The sequence below is a fragment of the Corvus moneduloides genome, chromosome 27, assembly GCF_009650955.1.
Source record: "Corvus moneduloides isolate bCorMon1 chromosome 27, bCorMon1.pri, whole genome shotgun sequence".
NCBI classification, from domain to species: Eukaryota; Metazoa; Chordata; class Aves; order Passeriformes; family Corvidae; genus Corvus; species Corvus moneduloides.
The window spans coordinates 1,843,256-1,866,503 of NC_045502.1; the positions used below are offsets into that span (position 1 = coordinate 1,843,256).

The window sequence follows — 23,248 nt, forward strand, 5'->3', positions numbered from 1 at the left end:
TGGCTGCTGTTTGGCTCTTTAATGCTCAGGTCTTTCAATCCTTCTGCATGCTCCCTGAAAAATTCCATCTCTTTTGGATTATCCTCCCCTGAATCTTTCAGTTCCTACACCAGCACATACATGGAATTTTGTGTCCATAAAAAGGAGCGAAATTTCCCAGATTTTCTAATTTTTCCTGAAAGGAGCAACTTATTCTTTTATCCCTTGGATGAATCTCCACAGCCCAGATCCAGCCACAGGAGATGAGCACAAACCTGCTGAATTGGGGCCAAAAGAAACAGAAACAAGACAAATTCCCATTGGGAATTTCTGCCATGGCTTGAGCTGGAAAATTTGGATTGCAGCCTGAAAATAGTGTAAAATCCAGAGGTGCCTCATTAACGTCCACTTGTAATGAATCAGTCAATGAACCCCCTTGGAAGGGACACCCGGGAAAGGGGCGGGATCCTTCACAGCGGCCACAGGGGTCAAATCCCGTCCCAGAAAACTCACGGAGGGAATTTAATCCGGAAAATTACACTGGATCACACAATTCCTCTTTACAAAGCATTAAAACCAGCAGAATTCACCGGGCACTCAACCAAAAAGTGATTAAATAAGGAGAGAAATGGGGCAGCATCTTCATGGCTCCCAGAGGATGGGGGATGGATCAAAGCACGGGAAAAGGAGGGAAGGCTTTGGGTTTTGGGTCGTGGAGCTTAGAGCTGCTTTGGTTTGGTTTTAAGCAGAAAGTCTGCAGGATCCACAGCTCTCACCCCTGCCCAGAAAATACCTGGATCTGTTGGATTTAGGCTGGAGAAAATATTAAATGGAATTAAGGAACAAAGAAAAGAGAATCTGCATAATCATAAAAGTCTTTCCCCGGGAGTGGAATTTCCTCCAGGAGAAGGTGAAGGGCAATCACAGGAATGTCAGGAAGCAACACTGTGAGTCCTAAAATCATAAAATCAAAGCAAAGCAGAGCACTGCTCACTGCTGGAAATGCTGGACAGGAGATGCTGCTCTGGAGCTGGAATGCTGAGATGATCCAAGCTTCCAGGCCACGTCTTTGTCTAAAATTGTATTTCTTCTATGGAAACAACGGCTTGGGTTTGCCAGCCGGATGATGTCAGCAAAAGGATTCTGATGAGGAATTTAACTTGGTGTCAACTTCCCTCTGATCTGCTGCTTGGCATTAAAGACTTCAAAATCCAAAATTACAGGCCCATTCTACAGGCAGTGAGTTCCTGTTCCCATGTCTGAGTCCCAGTGGTTGCTGCTTCCATAATTCCAATCGCTCATTTCCAAGGCAAATTTTCCAAAGCGCCTCTGAGAATGCTTCCTGCAAATCCGTTAAAATCTGTCTGAGCAGCCCCTGGCAGCGCCCAGCAATCCCCATTCCTGCCTGCATTTCCTGCCTCGAAACGAGCGCTGAAGATGGGAATATTCCCACTGCACATCCGCATGGAATTCCTGAGCTGCTTCCCAGAAAGAGAAGAAGTCAGTTAAACAAATAAAGGTGCTGCTCAGGCAAATAATCTCCTCTTCATTTATTATAACATTATTATAATAAATATAACTAACGATATTTATAGTTCTTATCCTTTTCTCTACTTGAACTGTGCTTCAGGAAGTCTGAGTTGAGGAGCCCCTCCCAGCTCTGCTATTCCAAGCTCCACCTGCTGGCTTTCCCTCGGTGCCAGCTCAGACGGAGCCACGGCGGCTCAGGAATGAAGTCTCGACCTGCTTTAATTCTTCTTCCCTCACTCCGCATTTCCTCAGAGCGTCCCCAGGCTCCTGCGGGATTCTCCCAGCAGCAAAACCGTGTGGATGGAGTTTGTAAATCCTCAAGGGAAAGCTTGAGTGAGCTGGAAATTTCCTATTTCCTATTTTTTCCTATTTCCCCCCTATTTCCCATTTTTTTCCCATGCCTTCTGACAAAAGGAGGAATTTCGGAAGAGAAAGGAAATCGGAAGGAAATTTTAAAAAAGGAATTGTAAAGGCTCAGGTGAAGCTCAGAGCTGGTTCTCTGCCAGGTTCCAGACCTGCCCACCCTCATTCCAAACTCCCTCCAAGGGCTCTCCACTGCCAGTGCCCCTGGAATGTTTCACTGGTTCCACATCCCAAACCAACCTCCCACCTCAATTTCAAATAATTCAGAATTTTGCAGCAAACCACTCAAATTCCGTGTTGGATCCTTTGTTTTTCCCTGCTCAGGTTTTCCATAATCTCTCCATCATGGGAATTATTGGCTTCCTTTCCATATTTTCCATCTATTCCTGAGACACTCGGTTCCTGTGCACTGAAGCCTTCCTGGGATGAGGATCAGGAGGAAAAAGGGACATGTGGCAACAGCTCCGGGAGGGAAAGTGTTTTGTGCGAGGGGAGACCACTTAAAGACAGGATTTTTCCCTGAAATAATGAAATTTATTAAATTACTGCCACTCAGAACAACCTCTCTGAGAACTAAAACCACATTTTAAGTCCCTATTTTAGACTTTGCTCAAAATATTTGGGTTTTGACAGTGACTTTGTGGGGATTTGGGATAAAAATTGGAATATTCTGTGGACTCAGAGTTGTAGAAGATTCTCAAGACTCCTGAAATCCATACATTTCTCATTATTCCCACACTTTCAAAGCCCTGGATCATTTTCCTGCTTCCCACTGAGTTTCACGAGGCTGCCAGAGATCCCCAAAAGGATCCACACTGTGAAAACTTCCACGGAAAAATCAGCAAAGGAATCTGATCCCCAGAGTTAATGAGGCATTTTGGAAATGCATTTTTAAGGAATAATCAATAAAGCCTGGCATTATCCATTGGAATGTTGGGAAATTCAGGCTGTGCACACAACTGAGGATGCGTCAGTGCACAAATAAAGCAGAGATCCCCATTTGTTGTTCCTGTAATCCAGGGAGGAAAAGGAAAATTCATTGAAACAAGCTGCAGAAAATGTAATTTCCGTGTATTATTTAATTATAAATAACACTGATATCTAAAGAGCAAAAGCTCGTGGATCATGAGAACATCTTTCATAAAGGAGATTTTTTTTCCAGAGAATTTTAATCTATAAAGAATCAGAGGAAGCGTTTGAGAGGGGCTTTTTGGGGCTCACATGAGAGATCAGCAGAGCTGGGGGGAAAATCCCACTTCTCTCCTGTCATCCATTAGAATTCCTTCATACTCTGAATTCATCTTCATTTTAACCCCTGAAAAAATACAGGTCCTGTTTTTCCAGCATAAACCACACCAAAATCCGCGTTGGATCTCTGGGTGTCCCTGCCATGCGAACGACAAACGCAAGCAGATGAAACCCGAATTTTGGGAGGCTGTGCCCACACCTGCCCAGCCTTCGCTGTGAGCGGGATGGGAAAACGGGCAGGAGCCAAAGCGGGGCTCAGGGCTCGGGAGAAGCCAAGTCCGACGGGGCGGAGCGAGGCTGGAATCCCGCTGGAGCTGTTCCCGTGCCCAGCTGGGCCGGGGGAGGCTCTGCCGAGGCTGGGCCGATGTCAGCGGCCGGGGAGGGGCGGCCGCTCCTCGGAGCTGCTGATGACGGAAGAGGCCGCAGCGCTGAGCCCGGCGGGGCTGCCCTGGAGCGGGCTGAGCGGCACAGCTGGAATGGGGATGAGAGGCACAGCTGGACTGGGGCTGAGCGGCACAGCTGGAGTGGGGATGAGAGGCACAGCTGGATTGGGGATGAGAGGCACAGCTGGACTGGGGCTGAGCGGCACAGCTGGAATGGGGATGAGAGGCACAGCTGGACTGGGGCTGAGCGGCACAGCTGGAATGGGGATGAGAGGCACAGCTGGACTGGGGCTGAGCGGCACAGCTGGAGTGGGGATGAGAGGCACAGCTGGACTGGGGCTGAGCGGCACAGCTGGACTGGGGATGAGAGGCACAGCTGGATTGGGGATGCGAGGCACAGCTGGACTGGGGCTGAGCGGCACAGCTGGAGTGGGGATGAGAGGCACAGCTGGATTGGGGATGCGAGGCACAGCTGGAATGGGGATGAGAGGCACAGCTGGACTGGGGCTGAGCGGCACAGCTGGACTGGGGATGAGAGGCACAGCTGGACTGGGGCTGAGCGGCACAGCTGCAGTGGGGATGAGAGGCACAGCTGGATTGGGGATGCGAGGCACAGCTGGACTGGGGCTGAGCGGCACAGCTGGAGTGGGGATGAGAGGCACAGCTGGATTGGGGCTGAGCGGCACAGCTGGAATGGGGATGAGAGGCACAGCTGGATTGGGGATGCGAGGCACAGCTGGACTGGGGATGAGCGGCACAGCTGGAATGGGGATGAGAGGCACAGCTGGATTGGGGATGCGAGGCACAGCTGGACTGGGGCTGAGCGGCACAGCTGGACTGGGGATGCGAGGCACAGCTGGACTGGGGATGAGCGGGCACAGCTGGATTGGGGCTGAGCGGGCACAGCTGGACTGGGGCTGAGAGGCACAGCTGGATTGGGGCTGAGAGGCACAGCTGGATTGGGGATGGCACGGCACAGCTGGATTGGGGCTGAGCTGGCACATCAGGATTCGGGGCTGACTTGGCACATCTGGATTCAAGAATGACACGGCACATCTGGCTCAGGGCAGACCTGGCACCTGTGGCCTTAGGGCGGATATAACACATCTGGCTCAGGGATGACGCAGAAGCACATCTGGCTCCAGTGACGCCCCAGGTCCCTTTGCTCTCTCCTGGCCCCGAAGCCCGAACGGAGCCGATTTCCCAGCGCAGCTGCAGCGCCACGACCCCAACCCGCTCTGTCAGCGTTTATGTGCAGCCCCGATGGCCGCGCTCTGCAACCCATGGACCAAACACGCAAAGAGGAAAATGTGGAATGTTTAAAACTTAAAGAGTCTCTGATGGGACGTTTCAGAAACGGATTCTCAGGACATGCAGGAGGGTAAAATCCTCCCAAACTCTTTTCCAGTTCATGGCAGGAGCTATGGGTCTGCGTGGCTGCAAAGGGTCAAACCACCCACGTCAGAGAAAGAGGGGAAGCAAAGCAAAGAAAAAGAAAATCTGCCTGCCCCCAGAAGCAGCCGGTGATCCAGAGCTTCCCGGGAGCGCTCTGGGCCAGCATTCCATGGGAAGTCCTCCCTCTCCAGCATAACGAACACATCGAACCCCCAGAGACAGGGAAGAAATGTTCCCTTTTCTATGTCACAACTCATTCTTCTCATTTGTATTCATCTTGCTCTTTCAGGAAGGAGAGGCAAACCCTTCAGGCCTGGGGATATTTACAGCAGGAATTTTGTTGGAGTTGGAACTTTAACATCTTTCAGTGCAGGTTTTCAGGGAGAAGGGATGGGCAGTGACCTGTGGCTCTGGAAATAAACAGAAATCATGGCAATTTTACACTCCAGATGCCACAGAAGGAACTCAGGGGCTGTAGCACCACTTCTGAACGGGAAAATGGGAATCGCAATGAGCTGAGCAGCACTGATGGGCTGGAGACAGAACTGAGTTTTCCAAGGCTGAGTTTTCCAATTCCTGCTCCAGTCAGACACAGCCTCCGAGCAAGTCGAGTTACCTTCCCTGGAAAATGGGTTGTTATTTTTCCATCATCTCCCAGGTGCTCAAACTCTCTGGTGTTTGGTGTCATGGGGATATTTGCATTCCATCCCAATCCCATCTAGCTGCGATTTCCCCCAGTCCCTCACCTGTGCAGAGACAGGATCTGTCTCCCATGGAAACATCACTCAGGAGGTCATGGAAACGAATTCCCAGACTCCCTGGGCTCCCGTAATTCCAGGCAGGAGCAAAAAAGGAGCTGCCTGAGGATATGAAAGTCCTACAAATGCAAAAACCTCCCTCCTTTCCATCACCTCAAGGACACCTCCTCTGTCCCAGGTCTGTGACAGGATCACAGGGAGGCCTCAGGAAATTGGGGTTTTCTGTCGTGGTTTGTGCTGCAAAAGCCCTAAAACTGCCTTGACTTCACTAAGGCCCTGTTAAAGGACTGCTTGTTTATTCTCCTCACCATTCTCACTCAAGACACAGCTCCCCAAATTCATTTGGTCATTTTCCTTCATTTTGCTTCACTTTGCTCCCCAAATTCCTATCTTTAGTATGAAATCAGTATTCATTATAATCAACTATTAGTCTGAAATGAATATTTTTACTATTTTTATGAATGTTGTTTTTGTATTTTCTCTGTATTTCGGTCAGGGCAACTCTTCCCTCTCTGCAGTTACACCCAAATCCTGACCAAATCTTGACTTTCCTGCCCAGATTTTCCCCGCTGGTCCATCCTGAAGCCTCCTATGCCGTGTAGCTGCTCTGTCCCAGGATGCAGCCCCCTTCCAGGAGGATGGAAGCCTCTCTGAATTCCCAGCGTGACCCAGGGGTGCTGTGCCTCCTCTCCAGGCAGACACAGGCGCACATTCCCTCAGTCGGTGGATCTGGAACATCCATTTCCCCCCATTTCTCGGGATAACCACCCAGAACAGGATTCCCTGTTTCATTCCCATGAAAATCCCATCACAGCTCACTCAGTTTCATCACCCCAAACCCGCTGGGCTTGCTCAGGACCTCAGAACCGCCCTAAAATTTAACACAACCCTAAATCCTGCCTTGAAGAGGAACAACTTCCCTCAGCTGCTACCTAAAACCTCAGGATTCCCCTAAGAAATCTTCACATTTCAAACGACTTCCCAAAACTTCTCTGTGTGAAAAGCACTTTGAACTCCCAGCTGGAAGGTCCTGGGAGGATTTGTGCGATCCTGTCTCCTTGGAGAAGCTGATTAGGTGACATTAATACCTCGCAAAGAATCTTCCCCCAAAGCTCCTCTCGCTGTGCTGCCAGAAAGTGCCAACGTCAAGCATTTCATTTTCCCACTAATAACATTTCCCTATTATGGCTTCAAAAAAGAAATCCCAATCTGTTTAGCACTTGCTGCATTTCAGGCCTCCCATCACTCCTCTGCTTCTCATTTGAGAAGAGGGAAAGGAAAAAAAAATTCCATGGAGTCACCTTGAGAACGTGTTTGAAATTTGGGAGAGTGCAAATTAAAGCGAGGGATGGGAGGGGCTGTGAAGGTGCCACATTTTTGGGGGTCCATCCAATCAATCAGCAATCAAGGGAGATTAAAATATTGCTGGGGAAATGGCTTTGTTCTGTTTGTCTTCCCAAAGATCCCATACTCAACCTTCCCCGGAGGGCTGTACCTGCCTGGAGCTGTTTGCTGAGTCTCATCAGGGAGGGCTGAGTAGTAATCAAAATTTCCTGATGGAGAATTGTGCTGTTGGGAGATCCACAGCAGCCCAGGTGTGCCACAAAGATTCCAGTGTTTGACAGCACTGCAGAGTACAGCTGAGCTTTGCCCCACTGACCTGGCACAGAGGAGAGGGATTATCGAGACAATTACAGGGACCTTGGGCACGTTTCGCAAACCCCCGCGAAAGCCATCGGTGCTCGGAGCCACCTCAGTGACGGGGCTGCTCTTGCGGTGAATTGTTTGGCAAAGAGGGCGGAATTCCCAAGGAATGTTTGTTTTTAAGGCACAGGTCAGAACTCAGGGCCCGTGGAGGTGGCTGGGATGGAGAGGTCACAACAAATCCCATTTTCCTCGAGCACAGTCCAGCTTTTGCCTGGAGCTGCTGCTCCTCCCAAGGCTGAGCTGCAGCCTGAGCTCACAGCCCTGTGCCATTCCCTGGAATTATCGAGGTCTGTGCCGTTATTAAACTCCTGATTGTATTAAAGCAATAACCTCTTTAATGAGAGCTGTTCTGGGGTTTGGACTCCCAGGGAGGGAGCAGATGTGGATCCTGTGGATCCTCCTGCTGGAAGTTCATTCCTGACTGGCAGGGACAGGGCTTGGAGCTCCCACTGCTCCTCTCAGCCCACGTCCCACCACCCAGCTCCTGCTAGCCCAGAGTTTTTGGGAAGCTGCTGTCTGACTCCATCCTGACTGCAGGAATGTTGGGAAGAGAAAGGAAAGCAGTTTAAGGCCACTGTGCATGGAATGATGGAATGGATGGGTGGGAAGGGACCTTAAAACCCACCCAGTGCCACCCCTGCCATGGGCAGGGACACCTCCCACTGTCCCAGGTGGCTCCAACCTGGCCTTGGGCATTTCCAGGGATCCAGGGGCAGCCACAGCTGCTCTGGGAATTCCATCCCAGCCTCAGTCCAATGGCTGTGTCAGGATTCTCACCCCAGTTTGCTTTATCCAACTGGTTCAAACACAAAACCTCAACAAACAACGCAAAATATGAATTGTGTCCCCTCATTTGTCAGGAAAACAGACTTCTGGTGATATTCCATCTCCTCTGCTCTGAGGTGATGACTCAGTGGTTTCCAGCTGGAATTGTCCATGTCCTCCTACAACGGAAAATACTCTCAACTCTGAATTGGTGCCATTTTTCTGTTCCAGGACAGTTTTCACTTCCACGAGACACAGAGAAAGGAAATCCAGAGGGACCTGGGCTCCACAGAAGCCCCTTTGCCCTGGGGGTGCTCCCTGTCCCTTCCCTGTGCCTGGAGCCGGCACAGCCCCATCCCCTCCCTCAGAGTGACACAATCAGAACCCGGGAGCCAGAAACGGCTCCTCACGGTCCCTCCCAAGCCAGCCCTTTTCTGGAGGAGCTTTCCCGTCCTCCCTCTCCATCCAAGGCAGACAACTCAATCAAATCCCATTTCCTGGCTGTGGAGGTCCCACTGCCAGCAAACCCAGCACCAAGTCACAGCTTCTCTCATTAAGACCCTTCCAGGATGAAAAAGCATTTTCATTATGAGGTATCGAGGTGTTTCTCAACAGGAACAGCCAACTTGGAATCTGCACTTTTAAAGGAGCAGATTAACAAAAGGCTGCAAAAATGGTGAAGTTGTTCTGCAGGATGTGCAGAAAATGCTCAGCTTGGAAAATATTCCGTGGTTTTTCCCCGTATTGTGCCAACAGGCAAAGATCTAGAGGGTGCTGGGGTTGTTTTAAATAAAATTCAGCGAGGGAAAGGGCACTTTTTTCTGGGATGCCTCTCCTGCCCTGACAGCTCCCAACGCAAATGAACGGAGACGGGATTGGCAAAACCTGGGAATTCCCAGTGCAGTTACAGGGCATTCCCACCATCAGCTCTGTGTGTGGGAAACACCAGCCCAGAGCAGTTTCTGTCCTTTGCTGGGGATGCTGGTGAGGTTTGCTGCACCTGCCCCACCAGAGCCTTGGCTCGTTACTCAGTGGGGCACCTTTAATTGTCCCAGCCCTGTGTTAATGAACCTCAGCAGAGGATTTGAATGCTCCTCCTCTTTCCAAGTCTCTCATTCTCTGCTTGGGTAAAACTCTGCCTGTTCCTCACCTTCTGCACGCCCTTTCTATCCTCAGTTCGCTCCTCTGTCCGTGTTTGTTCTTGTGTTGGATGGGCTCAGGAGCCAGATGGAGTAATTTGAGCAGAGTATTTGTGCAGAGAGACACAAATACGTCCATTTTGGGGTTTTTTGGGCCAGGGCCACCTCTTTGATCTCTGTTTCTACAGCTTCTACCACCGTAGGCTCATGATTTGGTGCCTCCTTTGAGTGTCACCATAATAATGATAATAATAAAGGAAAACGCACTGGTGCTTTTCCAAACCCACCTGGAGCTGCTGTGCAAACCCAGGGTTTTCCACCACAGCAGCCCAATTCTTCCATGTTTGCTGTCTCCAATGGACCCTCCCCATGCAGCCTCCATTTCCATGGTAACTGAATTCATCTCATCTGCACTGCTCCCGACACAGCTGCAGACCACGGAAGCACAAGGATCCCGGGGGGGATGCTCAGGTTGCTGCTTTGCACCCCGAATCCGGCACCTGAGATTCCCTGCTCTTGCCCTCCATGTTAACTGGATTTAAACCAGTGCCTACGTGGCTCCTTCCAAGGGATTTTTCCCCACTTTGAAGTCGGTGATTGGGGTAAATACCCCAAAATTCGCCAGTCTGCCCTGAAGGGCAGCACAGGGGACTCCTCTGTCCCAGCTGCAGCCCTGGGGGAAGGTGCTGCCCCTCTGGCTCCCTGCATTCCTCCCCCAGATCGATTCCTGGGCACAAATACTCCCAGCAATGTGGAATTAATTCCCATTTTCCCCTCCCAGCCCTCAGCCCGCCCTGCCCCGTGCCAGGGAGAATCCCGAGATGTCCTGAAGAGAGGCACAGGAGCTTTTGTGCCCCGCCAGCCCTTCCAGCTCCCCGAGCTGCGACAGGAGTAGGGAACGCCGAATGAACCCTTCTCCCAAACGCCGCCTCATTAGGAGCGTGTCCTCATTAGAAGGGACAAATCTCCCACAAACAATCGCAGCCCTCCCGCACGGCCCTCGGCAGCGGCTGAGCAGAACTCGCAGCGTTCACGCCGCGCTTCCCGAAAGCTCGGGAACGCTGAGCGAACCACGGGGCAGCTGTGCCAGCACCGCCGGGGCTCCGAGCAGAGCTCCCGGGCCCCGGTGCGAGCCGAGAGGAGCGGCCCGAGCCTCCGCTCCGGCCAGCGGGAGCTCCGCGTGGGACCCTCAGGGGCTCCGGGCATCCCCTGCGCCCGGAGCGGCTCAGCACGGGCGGAGGGAACGAGAGAGATTTGTCTTTGCAGACAAACGGCGGGGCTGCGAGGTAAGAGCAGGTGCTGAGAGGTGAAAGGAGCAATGGGAGGAGCCGTAAATTCCATGGGAATGCCGCTGATTGACACAAGGAGAAGAAAAGGGGGGCACCCGTTAGAAGGGGTCTGTATTAGGGGATTCAGGGAGTCTGCGCCTCTCGAGTTCCTCAGCCAGTGGGGAAAGAGAGAGGGAAATGCAGCCGGGAAATTGGGATAAAAAGGAGGCTGCGTCCTCCAGCAGTTTGAGAGATCCCAGGGGAATGTCCATGGCCTCTTCCTTTATTCGAATAAAGCAACAGGGCTCCTCTGTCTGCTCTTTGGACATAAACCCCTGGTATTGGTGGATTAATTTTCCTGGCATGGGCCACACCATGGAGCAGTCAGGCTGCCGAGCTGTCCCCGCAGCACCAGCAATTCCCTTTCTCCTCTCAGGAGCTCTGAGCTCCACAAGATCCCTTGGGTTGGCGGTCAGGGCACTGGCACCGAGGCGAGGTGCTCGGAGCTGCGGCACCACCTGCGGGGGCAGCTGCCCTTTGGGATTCACGGATTTATTGCAGGGCTATCACCAGGCTTGCCATTGTAGTCAATCTTTCCTGAAAAATCAGACCTTAGAGTCAAGCTCACCCCAACCCTTCCAAGGACATAACCTAATTCCAACCCCTCTTAATTAGAGACTCTCTCAGATTAACACCGTCCCCACCTGATGGCTTTTCCAAACCACAGGGGCAGGACAGGATTTCCCATTTTCTATTTTTCCCACCCCAGCCATATTTGTGAAGAACTCCTTCTCATAAAATGGGAACATCCCAAAGCAGATGCTTGGAGGGACCCTGGATCTGCTGGAAAGCCGTGGCAGTTCCAAAGGCCGGTCTGCAGCAGAAGCTCTGTAAATCGGCCTAAACCCACTCAGCTCTGCAGAGACGGTGTGCACAGGAGATAATCTGACAGCCATCACTTCGTGCCGGTTCAGGAGCCACCCCCTCACTATTTTTAATTTGTTTGTTTGTCTTTTTGAGGTTTTATCTCCCCAGATTAAAAAAAAATAGTCACATAATATAAAAATTTAAAGTTTTTAAGTAAAAATCCTAAACCTATTTCCCTGTCACTGCCTCAAAAGGCATCTCCCTCTCTCCATACAGGTTTTTCTTGCACTTCTGAGCTGGAAGACACAGAAGATGCTCCAGGAAAGCATGCCAGGATTTGGTTGTTTTGGAGGTTTTTTCTTCACTTTAAAATCCTTTTTTTTTGAGGATTAGGAATGTCAATGCAGGGTGGGGGAAAGGGGTAAATCTATGAAAAATCTCCCCTGCTTTTCTCATTATTTGAGTTTCCTGACTGGCTGCAATTCCAAATCCTCCCAAACAGGGACTCTCCAGTTGTGTACAGGATATAATTCCGGAGTTCTGGTTCTCTGGAGGCTTTAATTGTCCAACAGATAACAACAAAAGGAGATGAGTGAGGAAATTTAACCCTCAAAGCAGCCTGAAATAATAAAGCAGCTGCTGAGGTCCATTAGCACCATCCAAACAGCTGCCAACAGGAACATGCCACACCAAGAGAGGCACCCAGGATAATCCCAGTTTCCTTGGAAAAAAACATGCAGAGATGAAAAAAATACTGTAAGGGAAAAAAATTAACATGAGAAAAGGCTACAGGACTGAACTGTGCCACTTGATCCCACGTTAATTAGGGGACCCTTGGACAAGTTCTGTGGTCCTTTGATTTGTTCTCAGATGCATCAGGACACAAAAAGAACCCCACTTATTCCTTTTCTTCCTGATTTTTACTTTAAATGTTCATTTTCAGATGCTCCAGCTTCAAGCTGGTTCATTTCCAGCTTCCCCTCTCTGGGCATTATCTGCTTTCTTTTTTCTGCAGTTGCCATAAAAAATATGTGAGTCAGAAAAAATAAAAATGGCTATATTTTATATCAGCCTCCAGTACAAAATAATTATAGCATCCCCTGCTGAGTGATGGGCTCACACAAAAGCCTGGAGCCTAATCCCATCCATTTCCAGGAGCTCCCAACAACAGGTGCTGCCGTGTCCACCTCCCGCATCCCGTGGCTCCAGCACTGCCCGGCTTCCCATGGCCTGGGAGGGTTGGTGGTGCCAGGGAGGGGTGAAAGCATCAAAATTTTAATGGTGCAGCTCATTTAACTCCAGGAGTCCGTGAGGAAAAGCAGGGAAAGCTGCTGCCCAGCACCAGGAAAACCTCTGGAATTTGGTCCCTAATAATGATTGCTTTTGTTTCTCACATGAACCCAGAAAGACAGAGATGCAGGTTGATAATTTATGGAATTATGGGATCCTGGAATGGTTTGGGTTGGGAGGGACCTTAAATCCCACCCAGTGCCACCCCTGCCATGGGCAGGGACACCTCCCACTGTCCAACCGGGCCTTGGGCACTTCCAGGGATCCAGGGGCAGCCACAGCTGCTCTGGGAATTCCATCCCAGCCCCTCCCCACCCCCACAGGGAGGAATTCCTTCCATAAAAAAGGGACCCTTCCCTTGCAGAAGGAGCTCTGCAGCTCCCAGTGTCTCCTTCCGAACCAGGACACGCTGCCAGCCGGGATGCAGAAGTCAGGAGCATCCCAAATTCCAGCAGGAGCTGCGGACCTGCAGCAGGTCCTGAAACCACAGCAATCCCGCATTTCCCTTTTCCTGAGTCCCGCTGGAGATGCCGGATGAAATGAGCCCCACTGCCCAGGCCAGGCTCTCTCCAGCCCCATTTATCCTTGCACAGCATCTTTTAGGATGGGGAGAGATCCCAAACCTTCCCTCTCTTCTTGCTCCCTCCTTTCACTCTCTCTCCCTTGACATCCCAGCCTCGTGTTCCAGCAGGAGCACGAACATCCCTGGGAGCTTCCCAGGTGAGACACATCCACCACGAGCTCCTGCAGAGCCTCTGGCTCCAGCTCCAGTTTCCTTTTAGGGCTGAAAAGAGGATTGCTGGAACTTTAACCTCCCTAAAGCAACCCAGCTTTTCTGGACCCTTTCCCACTTGTCAGCATCACATTCATCCTGCACATTCCCTGTCTGAGCCGGGAATTTTCAGCAAGACGAATAAACCAGGTTTTTGTGCAAGTTTCATGCATATCTGAATTTTCTCCCCCACCCCGAAAAGCCTTCATTCTTCTCCTGAAAGCTCTGCCAAACTTAGGTGCTATTTCTGGTGAGCAATTAGCAAAAGAATCAGTCCCAAAAATACTGCGGTTACCAGGCAGCAGGCCTTGGGAAAGGGGAAAAAAGCAAGGGAAAAAAAAGGGAAAATGGAACACATGCTGGAGCCCATGGCATCTGATATTCCTTGGGAGCATGAGCAGGGTTTCACATCCCAGGCTGGGCTTTAATTGGAGAATCCTCTTTAATTGGGGGCTCTTTGCCCTCTGCACCACGATCCCATCTCGTCGTGTCCCCGGAGCTGTCCTGTTCCCGATCCCTGGCACATCCAAGCCCTGCACCTGCCAGCAGCTGCGACACGGGCAGCTGAAATGTGTCTCCCGCTAAAGTTCAGCTGCCTGTCTGTGCCTGGCCCGATGAGAGGGGTGGGAATTCTGTGCCGGCTCCGAGGCAAGGACAGCCCGTCACTGTCACAGTCTGCAGCACTTCACGGCCAAATCAGCATCGTTATCCGCACTCTACAAGCGGGGAGGATCTCTGAAGGAATATAATCACCCACTCGAGCTCAGGGGATCAGACACCCCGGACCCCTGAATTCCATCACCCCTGCATCCCCAGGAGGAGCGGAGGCACATGGAACGCTCTGCTGGCTGCACCCAGCCCTGATTCCAGGGAGCGCTGTCAGAGCTGACCATAAACCTGTCCCGGCTTCCTTGGGGAACCAGGAGCCCCTGGGAGCTGGAGTGGGCAGAGGGAAGGAGGGGAAATGTGCAGAGTGCACCAGGGCAGGAGCACCGGAGCAGCCCAGCAGCGCTCCCTGGGCCTGCCGGCTCGGTGTTGGTGCCGGTGTCGGTGTCACTGCTCTGCCTGGGATCACACCGGGGTAAATTCCTCTCCAGTAGTGTTCTGGCAATCCAGGATGGGAGAGGAGCCCAGGAGTGCTGGCTCCTGCCTCAGTTGTGCCAGAGAGGAGCACAGATGGCTGGTTCCACCTCCCTCACTTTACATCCTTTCAACACCCAAAAAACTTCCCAAATTCTCTTTGCCTTCTCTGACAGTGACCTACTTAATTATTGCAAACTGGGCCCCGAGTCTGGCACAGCCTCCCACGTTCACACCCAGTCCCATAGCACCCAGACACCTCAGGAAGGAATTAAAGCAACCCCCAGCCCCTCCAGAGCATCTCCTGTGTTCAGAGGTGTTTGACTGCACTCACAGTGCCTTGGTAAATGATGACGGAGCTGCAAAGGGAGGAGAAATTGATAAATGAAGGACATAAATCAACTTCTTTCGAATAAACTCATACAGTGACACCACATAATACCAGAGTAATTCCATAGGAAAACCTAAAAACATCCTGATGAAGAGAGAATTCACTGGAGCTGTATCAGACATGGAGATAATACAGAGACAATTCCTGTAGGATCCACTCTTAGATCCATAATGGGAAAAATTAAAGTGAGGGACGTGAATTCTGCCTCACCCCTTGGTCTCAGCAGTAAACCAGGCTGGGAAAGGGAAGGGGTTAACTCTGGGAATTTTTAGGGATTTTTTTTAGGGGATTAATTCCTCAAGAGTGGGTTCACAGAAAGCCATCAGTGCTGGATTTAAATCAAGGGGATGGAACTTCCGACAGGGAGCAGGGAATGGCAGAGGGAAATTCATCAGAATTGTCACCTGGCCACTGAAGCCAAGGGAAACAGGCCAGGTGCAGGAGGTGCTGGCTTTCCAAAGGTGGCAGCTGCAGGTGCTGGTTCCTTCCTGAAATGAAAATCAGGAGGTGACTTCTTCCTGGCCTGAGGGCCTGATCAGATCTGTCCACAGGATCAGAGCTCGGAATGCCCCAGGGATCTCATGCCAACACCCCCACACAGCTCTGAGTGCCCACCAAACCTGGCAGTGCAGGGCCTCTTCCTGTCACCTGCCTTGGCACTGTCACCTGCCTTAAATGCTCCTCAGGGTCAATCGGGTGAAGGATGGAAAACCAGGATAATGCCAGTTTGCCAAGCAAGATATTAAATCATCAATGATTAATTGATATGAAATCATCAATCATTAAAGCTGAGACAAGGAATGATGGAGAGTGGGAGCTACAGAACCTGCTAGGGGGAGAGCTGATGTGGGATGAAGGGATATGATCCAGGATAAATAATCCTGCATGGAGGAGAGAGGAAGGTGCACATGAGGAGGGAACAAAGAATTTCCTTGGATGAGGCCGTAACTTTCCTTGGACAATGTCTGGAAGTGAGCAGGACACTGGTTTTACTGCATCCGAACAGAGACTGCAGGAATTGTGGTGATATCCCAGGGGATGGATAACCAATGACCCCTTTGGTGACTCTCTGGGTGCTTTTCCACACCCCAAATCCTGCTCTTCTACCCTGGGTGCCCCTGGCTCTCTCCCAGGGCAGGTTTGTGTTGCAGCCACAGCCTGAAAAACAATTTTGCAGTTTTATATTGAAGTGCAGAGTGAGCTGACACAGAGAAATATCCCAGGACAAACAGAGTCTCTTCTAAACAGATCCTTGCAGAAAAGTTTGGGGCCAAACCCTTGGGTTTGCTGTCTGGTTGGGAGCATGAAGGGTTTCCAGCACACAAATTCAGGAAAAACAGGATTGTGCCTCCATATCTGCCCAGAGCTCGAGAGACTGGATCACCTGCTGGACACTGAGTGTGCTGTGCTCGGAATTAGTGCTGGGGGGGAGATCAGTGCACAACAACAGTGCGCTGCTGATCCTGTCCTGGTGCCTGTCCTGGAGTCTCCCAGGTTAGAATTTATCCATAATTGGCGTGATTGGCAGCTGATTAACAGCACTTTTAATCACAGATTTCAACTGCCAGGAACTCAGAAGAGTTTCCAAAGAACTGCACCAGCAAAGAACACTCTGAGATCTCCCAAACCCTGTGGATATTGGAAAAGATGCCCAGAATTCCCTGTTGGGGCCACCAGAAGGGGTCCTAGCCAGCCTTAAACTCCAGGACCAAGCCCCTTCAGATCCTCATAATGTTTCCAGCTGCTCATCCAGAGGAATTATTCCCAAAGTTGGGAGCTCGGTAGAAATGAGAGCCACAAAGTTTCCAACACCGTTAGGTGGAACTGGCTCAGCCGAGCCACAGCACGTGGACTGCAGAGACTCATCCTCCATGAGAAGCAGAGGGTGGGGAGGGGCAGAGCCTGGGCTCTGCCAGGCACTGTAATTTTAGTTGTTTTGCTGGGGGGGGGGGATAAAATTGATTTAAAGGTTGATATTTTAGGCTGCATTGCTGCGCATGAATCCGAGTGCAGCGAGTTCCTCTAAAAATAAGCCTGTGCAGAAGAAATGAAAAGAACAAAAAGCGAGGTTGGAGGTGTGCTGGAGTGACTAATGCTCTATAATAAGTGAGCAGTTCAGTGCTTGCCCTCAGAGTACGTTGGGATGTTATTTTTGTGAGCCCAAACCCAGTTATTCCTTTGGGGCTCAAAACTTGGCTTTGCTTTAGGTGTTTCACTTTATTTTTGTTACCAGCATCATGGCGAGTACAAATTCTTGTTGTATTATCCCATGTCCATCAAAGAGTCTTGACCCAGAGCCCTGCCAGCATTTATTTAATGAATAAAATCAGCAGCCTGGATCTGGGTGCACTGGGAGCATCTCCAGTGGGAGGTGTCCCTGCCCATAGCAGGGGTGGCACTGGGTGACCTTCAAGGTCCCTCCCACCCAACCCACTCTGGAATTCCGTGATTCCATTCTCCATCCCAGGCATCCCAGCTGTAGATTGTGACGAACTCCAGGCTTTTATCCCCAGCTGAGTGATTGATAAAAATCTGTATTTCCGAGGGATGTGTGGGTTCCTCTTCTGGCAGTGACACTGAGTGTGGCATAAACTGCCTGGCATTTCTTGGAGTGAACTCTTGCCCAAAAAAATCCAAGAGAGGATTGGCTTTGAGCTCTTGGATCATGGCTTCAAGGTCTGGGATCAGAGCTGAGAAAATGAGCTCTGAATGCCAGAGAGGAGCACAGAAAACGGGAACAGTGCAGGTGGAAATCCCAAAGGTATCATTAATAAGGGAGGTAACTCCGACCCTGCTCAGCATTTCCAGCCAGTGTTGGACCACCTGCATCTCCTCCCTGACTTTCCAAGAACTCCACAATAAAGTTTCCACTACGGTTTCAAAACACAGCAATTTTCCCCAGTTCTTTGGGATGAAGTTGGCAATTCTCCTCCTCCCTCCGCACCAGGCCCGTGGCTGCTGATGCTCCTGAAGAATTTGTGATGCTACAGATGTACAAAGGTGCAATGGGACAAACCCAGCCGTGGTATAAACACAGCAAATCCAGATTCCTGGTGGTGGTGGTGGTATCATTATTATAATTATTATAATTATTATCATCATTATCATCATTATCATCATTATCATCATTATCATCATTATTATTATATTATCATAATAATAATTAATATGTCATATTCAATAATAATCAATAATAATCAACATAATAATCCATAATAATCAATAATAATCAATACAATAATAATTGTTGTTTTCATGCTTTCTCTTCACACCTTACCCCAAGGGCAGAATTGGCCTGAACAGCCAAACCCCACAACCTAAAAGGAATCTCTTTGCTGGATAATGAATCGGCCATTCTGGAGCTGGTCAGGGTTTGTCCCAGACAGACCCAGTCATTTCCCTAAGTGCAAGGAGCTCAAGCCAACTCTTTAAAATTCGGGGGCTGTTTCTGGTTGTAAGTGGGCCGCAATCGAGTTTGGGCCATTTCCTGTCTGTGTCTTGGACTCTTCTCACAAGGAAAGAAAATTATCAAACCCTTCCCTTCAAAGTGCTCCGGGCCTCACCACCAGTCCCAATCATTTCCATCAGTACTTGGGATGTGCAGACAGGGCAGTTGTGAGCTGCGTGGCACAGCTTTGGCAGCCTGAGGAGCTGGCAGCTGCAGTGCCAGGGGTTTCACAGGTTCACAGCAGAACTGGGAACCAAATCATCAAAAATTCAGGTGCCAGGTTGGGATGCGATGGAATCCCAGCTCCAGCTGCCCCAGGGCCCACTGAGGAGCAGCAATCCCAGCGCACAACCATGGAATTGAGGTTGGAAAATCCCTCTAAGATCATCCCATCCAGCCAACCCAGCACCACCACGGCCACCACTGAACCCCATCCCAGGTGCCACATCCACACGGTTTTTGAACAATTCCAGGGATGGCGACTCCACCGTTTCCCTGGGCTGCCCCTTCCAATGCTTTACAACCCTTTCAGTGACAAAATATTCCCTAAAATCTGGTCTAAGCCTCCCCTGGCATAACTTGAGGGTGTTTCCTCTCATGCTGTCACTTGTCCAAGTGGGATGCAGGCAGTTCTGCGGGCATGAGGGAGGGGAACACAGACCAGAAGGAGCCACATTCCCAGCTGGACACTTCTAATCCAAAGCTGCGTTACTGCTCATTCTCGTTCTGCAACCCAGAGCGAAAACAACGCGCTCACTTCTCCCACTTTGTGTCTGGGACCCAAATTAAGCCTTTTCTTTACCCCAGCATTGTAATAAACAACTAAAACCACAAAACTGCGCTCATTTTATTGCACAATGCTGCACAATTATTGTCAAAAGCTCTTTGATTTACTGGCAGAGAAGAGGAAGATTGTGCCCAGTCCCAGCCAAATGCAGTTTTTCCCCAGTCTCTGGCTTGCCCACCAACCCTTTGGCACGGTTTGTTCTAGAAAGTTCCATGCTGCTGAGGGAGAAGGATTTCAGGCCTTTCTCCTCCAGGAACAAAGTCAGCACCATGCAAAACCTGGTCCAATTTGGCTGGGAGTCACCAGATCATGAGAAAGCAGCAAAAAAATTGTTGTGGGACGAGGAGAAGTGAGCAGAACCTGTGTCCTGGTAAAGGTGATTTTTGGAAGGGCTCGTGGTGACTGCCTGCATTTCCAGGAGCCTCCTACTGCACTTCTGCCTTCACCTGGGAGCAGTTTAAAATTCTGTTTACAGTCACTGCCCCTCAGAGTCTGTCCTTCTGTTCATGCCTGAAAAACCCCTCCTTTCCCAGCTCTCAGAGCACTGAGGAGTTCATCAAGCTCAGCAATTCCTCCTTCCTCCAGAGAAACTCTGCTCTGGGGGGGCTGCACAAGGGCAGGGAGGGCAAGGCAAGCTCAGAATCAAAAAGAATGACAAAAGCTGCATTTTGGGACACCAGATTTTGGGAGTTCCCCAATCTGTCCTTGGTCACTTATTTAATTCCCTCATTGTAGTTGTTGACTATTAGTATTAGTGTTAGCAGTAGTATTTTCAAATCCTTGGGTTAAAGGCATCAAAGCGGTGTTAAAATATTTCCGAAGAGGCAGTGGATGGGAGGGATCATTGTTATTATTTCTGTAGGTCCTGGCTGCGCCAAACCTGCCAGGTGAGCCTGATCCAGTGAGGAATTTGGCACCAGGGCTGGTGGAACTTCATTAACTCTCCAGTAACTCCCTTTGAACTCAGTTGTTCAGTGTGGTGTTGATCTGAAACACTTTGTGCCAGCCCCTTTCCCCTCCACGTTGCCAACGGGGAAGGCAAAAGGAGTGCAGGGAAGGGAGCAGGAAAGAGAGCAGGGAGAAAATGGAACTGAAACTTAACCCGGGGTTGTGCTTCTCCAAACCACAGCTGAGAAACCATGCCCAGCACAAAACACACCTCAAACAGGTTAGAAACTGGTTTGGGTTAAAATTTACTGGTTGTTATTCTTTTTTGAGACATCCTGACCTCCCAGACCTCTGCCTTGGTCACTCAGTTTATGTCCTTGAACTTACATTTTGCATCCCCACCAAAAACCCAGCATAACAACCTTTGAGAATCCCTTTCTCTTTGAATAACCCTGAATATCCTCATAAATCACACACCTGTCCTTTGAAAATATGTTATTTTTACCCCTTGTTGCTCTGGATCTTGAAGCCATCTCAGAGTCATGAGCTCCAAAGAATGACTTTATGTTACATAAGCTGGAAAAAAATCCACTGAAACGCTTTTGTTTTAAATGTTTCCTGTCAGCTCCTCGAAAGGTTCCATTATTCTTTGGGCTTTGAAGTGAATTTCAGGTTCTGTGGGATGCTTTTCCTGCCCTCCTTGACGAGCAGGGAGCTGTCCTTAATCCAGAGCATCCCAAGTTTCCTGTCAGCCCAGGAGCTGACGCTCAGTTCGTGTAAGCCCTGACATGTTCTCATTTTTAAAGCAAATTAGAGCATGCAAAGCCTTTATGGAGCTGTCTGGACTTTACACCCCCTCTGTGTTGTTGTATAAATGATTTAACGTAATTACCATATGGAATTTGTTAAATATTCCGCAGGCCAGGAGCGGGAGCCGTTCCCGTGCGCCGAGCCTCGGTGACGGACGAAGGTGCAGCAAAGGCTCATATTTAATTTATTGCTGACGAGGAAAGGCTTTGTGTGCTGGACTGGAAACGGCAAATTCCAGTCCATGCCTGAGCTCCAGTCACACAGAACAGCTCCTGGGTTTTAATTTTTTTTTTGGGAAGCCACAGCTGCTTTTACCCACAGACATTCCCCCTCCTGCTGGTCCTGTGTCCAGGTTCCAGGGCATGGAAAGGGATCGTTCCCAGCCCTCCCCAAAGTGACAAGTGGCTTCAGCACTGGTAGAACCAGGAATGAACCGGGGAGTGGAAAGAATTAAGTTCAGTAATCAGATTATTTCCCCCCAGGCACTGCCTCTGTCTGAAGCCAGACACAACTTTGGGCCCTGCCTAAAAAGCTCCAGGTAATTTATTTCAATAACGAGGGAAAGAAAAAAAAAATCCTCTTTGATGAAGGGTTCTGAAGAAGTCGAAAAGATTCCTGCAATCCCATTCCCTGATCATTCACAGGGAATTATCTCCTCAGCTCCTTTCAGTGCCTCTGAGGAATCAGCAGCAGCTCCCGGTCAGCTCAGGCTGTGCCTGTGCCGCACCACGAGTGGCACCAAGTCCCGTGGGACTGGGAGTCCCTGTCTCACTCAGCTCCCTCAGGCACCTGGGGAATGCCAGGAAAGCCGTCCTGGAGGGAATTTCCAGTTCAACAGCTTCCATTTCTCCATGGAGGGAATGGTCCATCCATAACCTGCCTCCCTGTGGACTTTAAAAAGCTCCCACAGCAATGCCGCCACTGCGATTTTGCACATTAAACATAGAATATGCACTGTAATAGATAGCTCTATTGCAGTATAGGGAATTTATACTCTAATATATATCATTTCGTACCTACATGATATAGATATCATTTCATATATATAATATATTTTTTTCTGTATTTTATATATAAATATATAGGCTAAATGCAAATATTTACTCCACTGCATCCTGTCCTAAAAATGCAACCAGCCTGGGAACCTCCCTGGGCATTTTCCCTCTGGATACCCCTGTAAGTGAATTCCAGGACATGGCTCCTTGTGAAACCTCAATCCCCTTCCATTTCCAGAGGCAAATTTAAAATGCACTTGGTTTTGCTTCCATCTGCATCCCTTCAAACTCTGGAATGCTTATATGGGATTTCCTTCAAATTGTTGCTTTGCCACGGGCTACGTCAGTCCAGCTGGAATTTTGAAGCTAAAAAAAGATTAAAATATCAAATGGAGGGCTCTGTGGATATTTGTGTGCGGGGTCGAGAGCAGGTGAGGGCAGTAGCCCCACAAGGAAACTTCCTCGGAGCTGTTCCAGTTCCAAACTTCCGAGCTTCCCTCTCGGCGCTGGGATGAACCTGCTGTGAGTGTTGGGTGTCCTCGGAGCCAGACCTCCTGCAGCTGGAGCCTGCTCCTGCAGAGTCCGCCGGCACCGAGGGCGTGCAGGAAAACTACGGCAAAAGGGAAACCTGGGGGGAAAGTAAGGGAAATCCGGGGTTATGCGGTGCTGGGCTATGAACTGCAGGGAGTTTTCAGCAGCCACGTGTGAGGTGATGCCACAGCAAAGCTGCACAAGCTGCTCCTCCTCCCTGAGCTCCTGGACCCTCTTGCCATCTCCCTGTGCTCTTATCCTGGTGTGGCACTGGAGTTTGGGATCAGGGAGCTGCTCCCACGCCGTGATTCTCTCTTTACTTTTCAGAAATTCACTGCAATCAAATGGGAGGTCAGGGGCTCACCAGGAGCATCTGAGAAGGGATAAAAACTAAAGCTCTGAAAGCATATTCTCTTTTCAAATATAACTTATTCACCCTCAAAAAAACTCTGACATTGGAAAACCCTAACCCAGACACTGCCTTGGGAACAGCCTTTTTCCCCGGATCATTCTGTACCCAGCACTCGGATCATGCCAGACTCAAACAAGCAGCAAACAGCAAACTGCCAATTTGGACAAAAGAATTCCTTGCTGTAGTTCCATAAACACAAATCAGACAACATCTGCCTCAGAGCATTTTGAAGTGAGTGTCTCTATAAATTGCATTTTCATACCTCCATTCCATTACATCCCTAATAGGAAGGAAACACGAGATTTTTTTCTTATTTTCCTCTGCAGTTGAGCCAGAGGTGACTTTATTGCAGATAAATCTGCACAGTTGGGCCACAGCTGGGCTTTTTTGGGGCTTCCTGCCTTTTTTCCAGAGCAGCTCCATGTTCACCACCACCAACTTC

At 49.9% G+C, this 23,248-nt stretch overlaps 1 protein-coding gene and 1 long non-coding RNA gene across 4 annotated transcripts in view; one reads left to right on the forward strand and one right to left on the reverse strand.

Annotated features, from left to right (window-relative positions):
- LRRTM4 (leucine rich repeat transmembrane neuronal 4) overlaps positions 1 to 23,248 on the reverse strand; it is a 200,100-nt gene that overhangs the window by 132,335 nt on the left and 44,517 nt on the right. The window contains exon 3 of one of the 3 annotated variants that reach the window (XM_032091978.1): positions 21,980 to 22,491. The exons of the other annotated variants lie outside the window; for them this stretch is intronic. Coding sequence (XP_031947869.1) covers positions 22,474 to 22,491 — 18 coding nt within the window. The 3' untranslated portion in view covers positions 21,980 to 22,473. Of the gene's footprint in view, positions 1 to 21,979; positions 22,492 to 23,248 lie in introns of those variants that run through there. 3 annotated transcript variants of the gene reach the window in all.
- Positions 10,090 to 12,380, forward strand: LOC116435553. The gene is made up of 2 exons (XR_004236795.1): positions 10,090 to 10,553; positions 11,679 to 12,380. It is a non-coding gene; the product is annotated as an uncharacterized LOC116435553 (long non-coding RNA).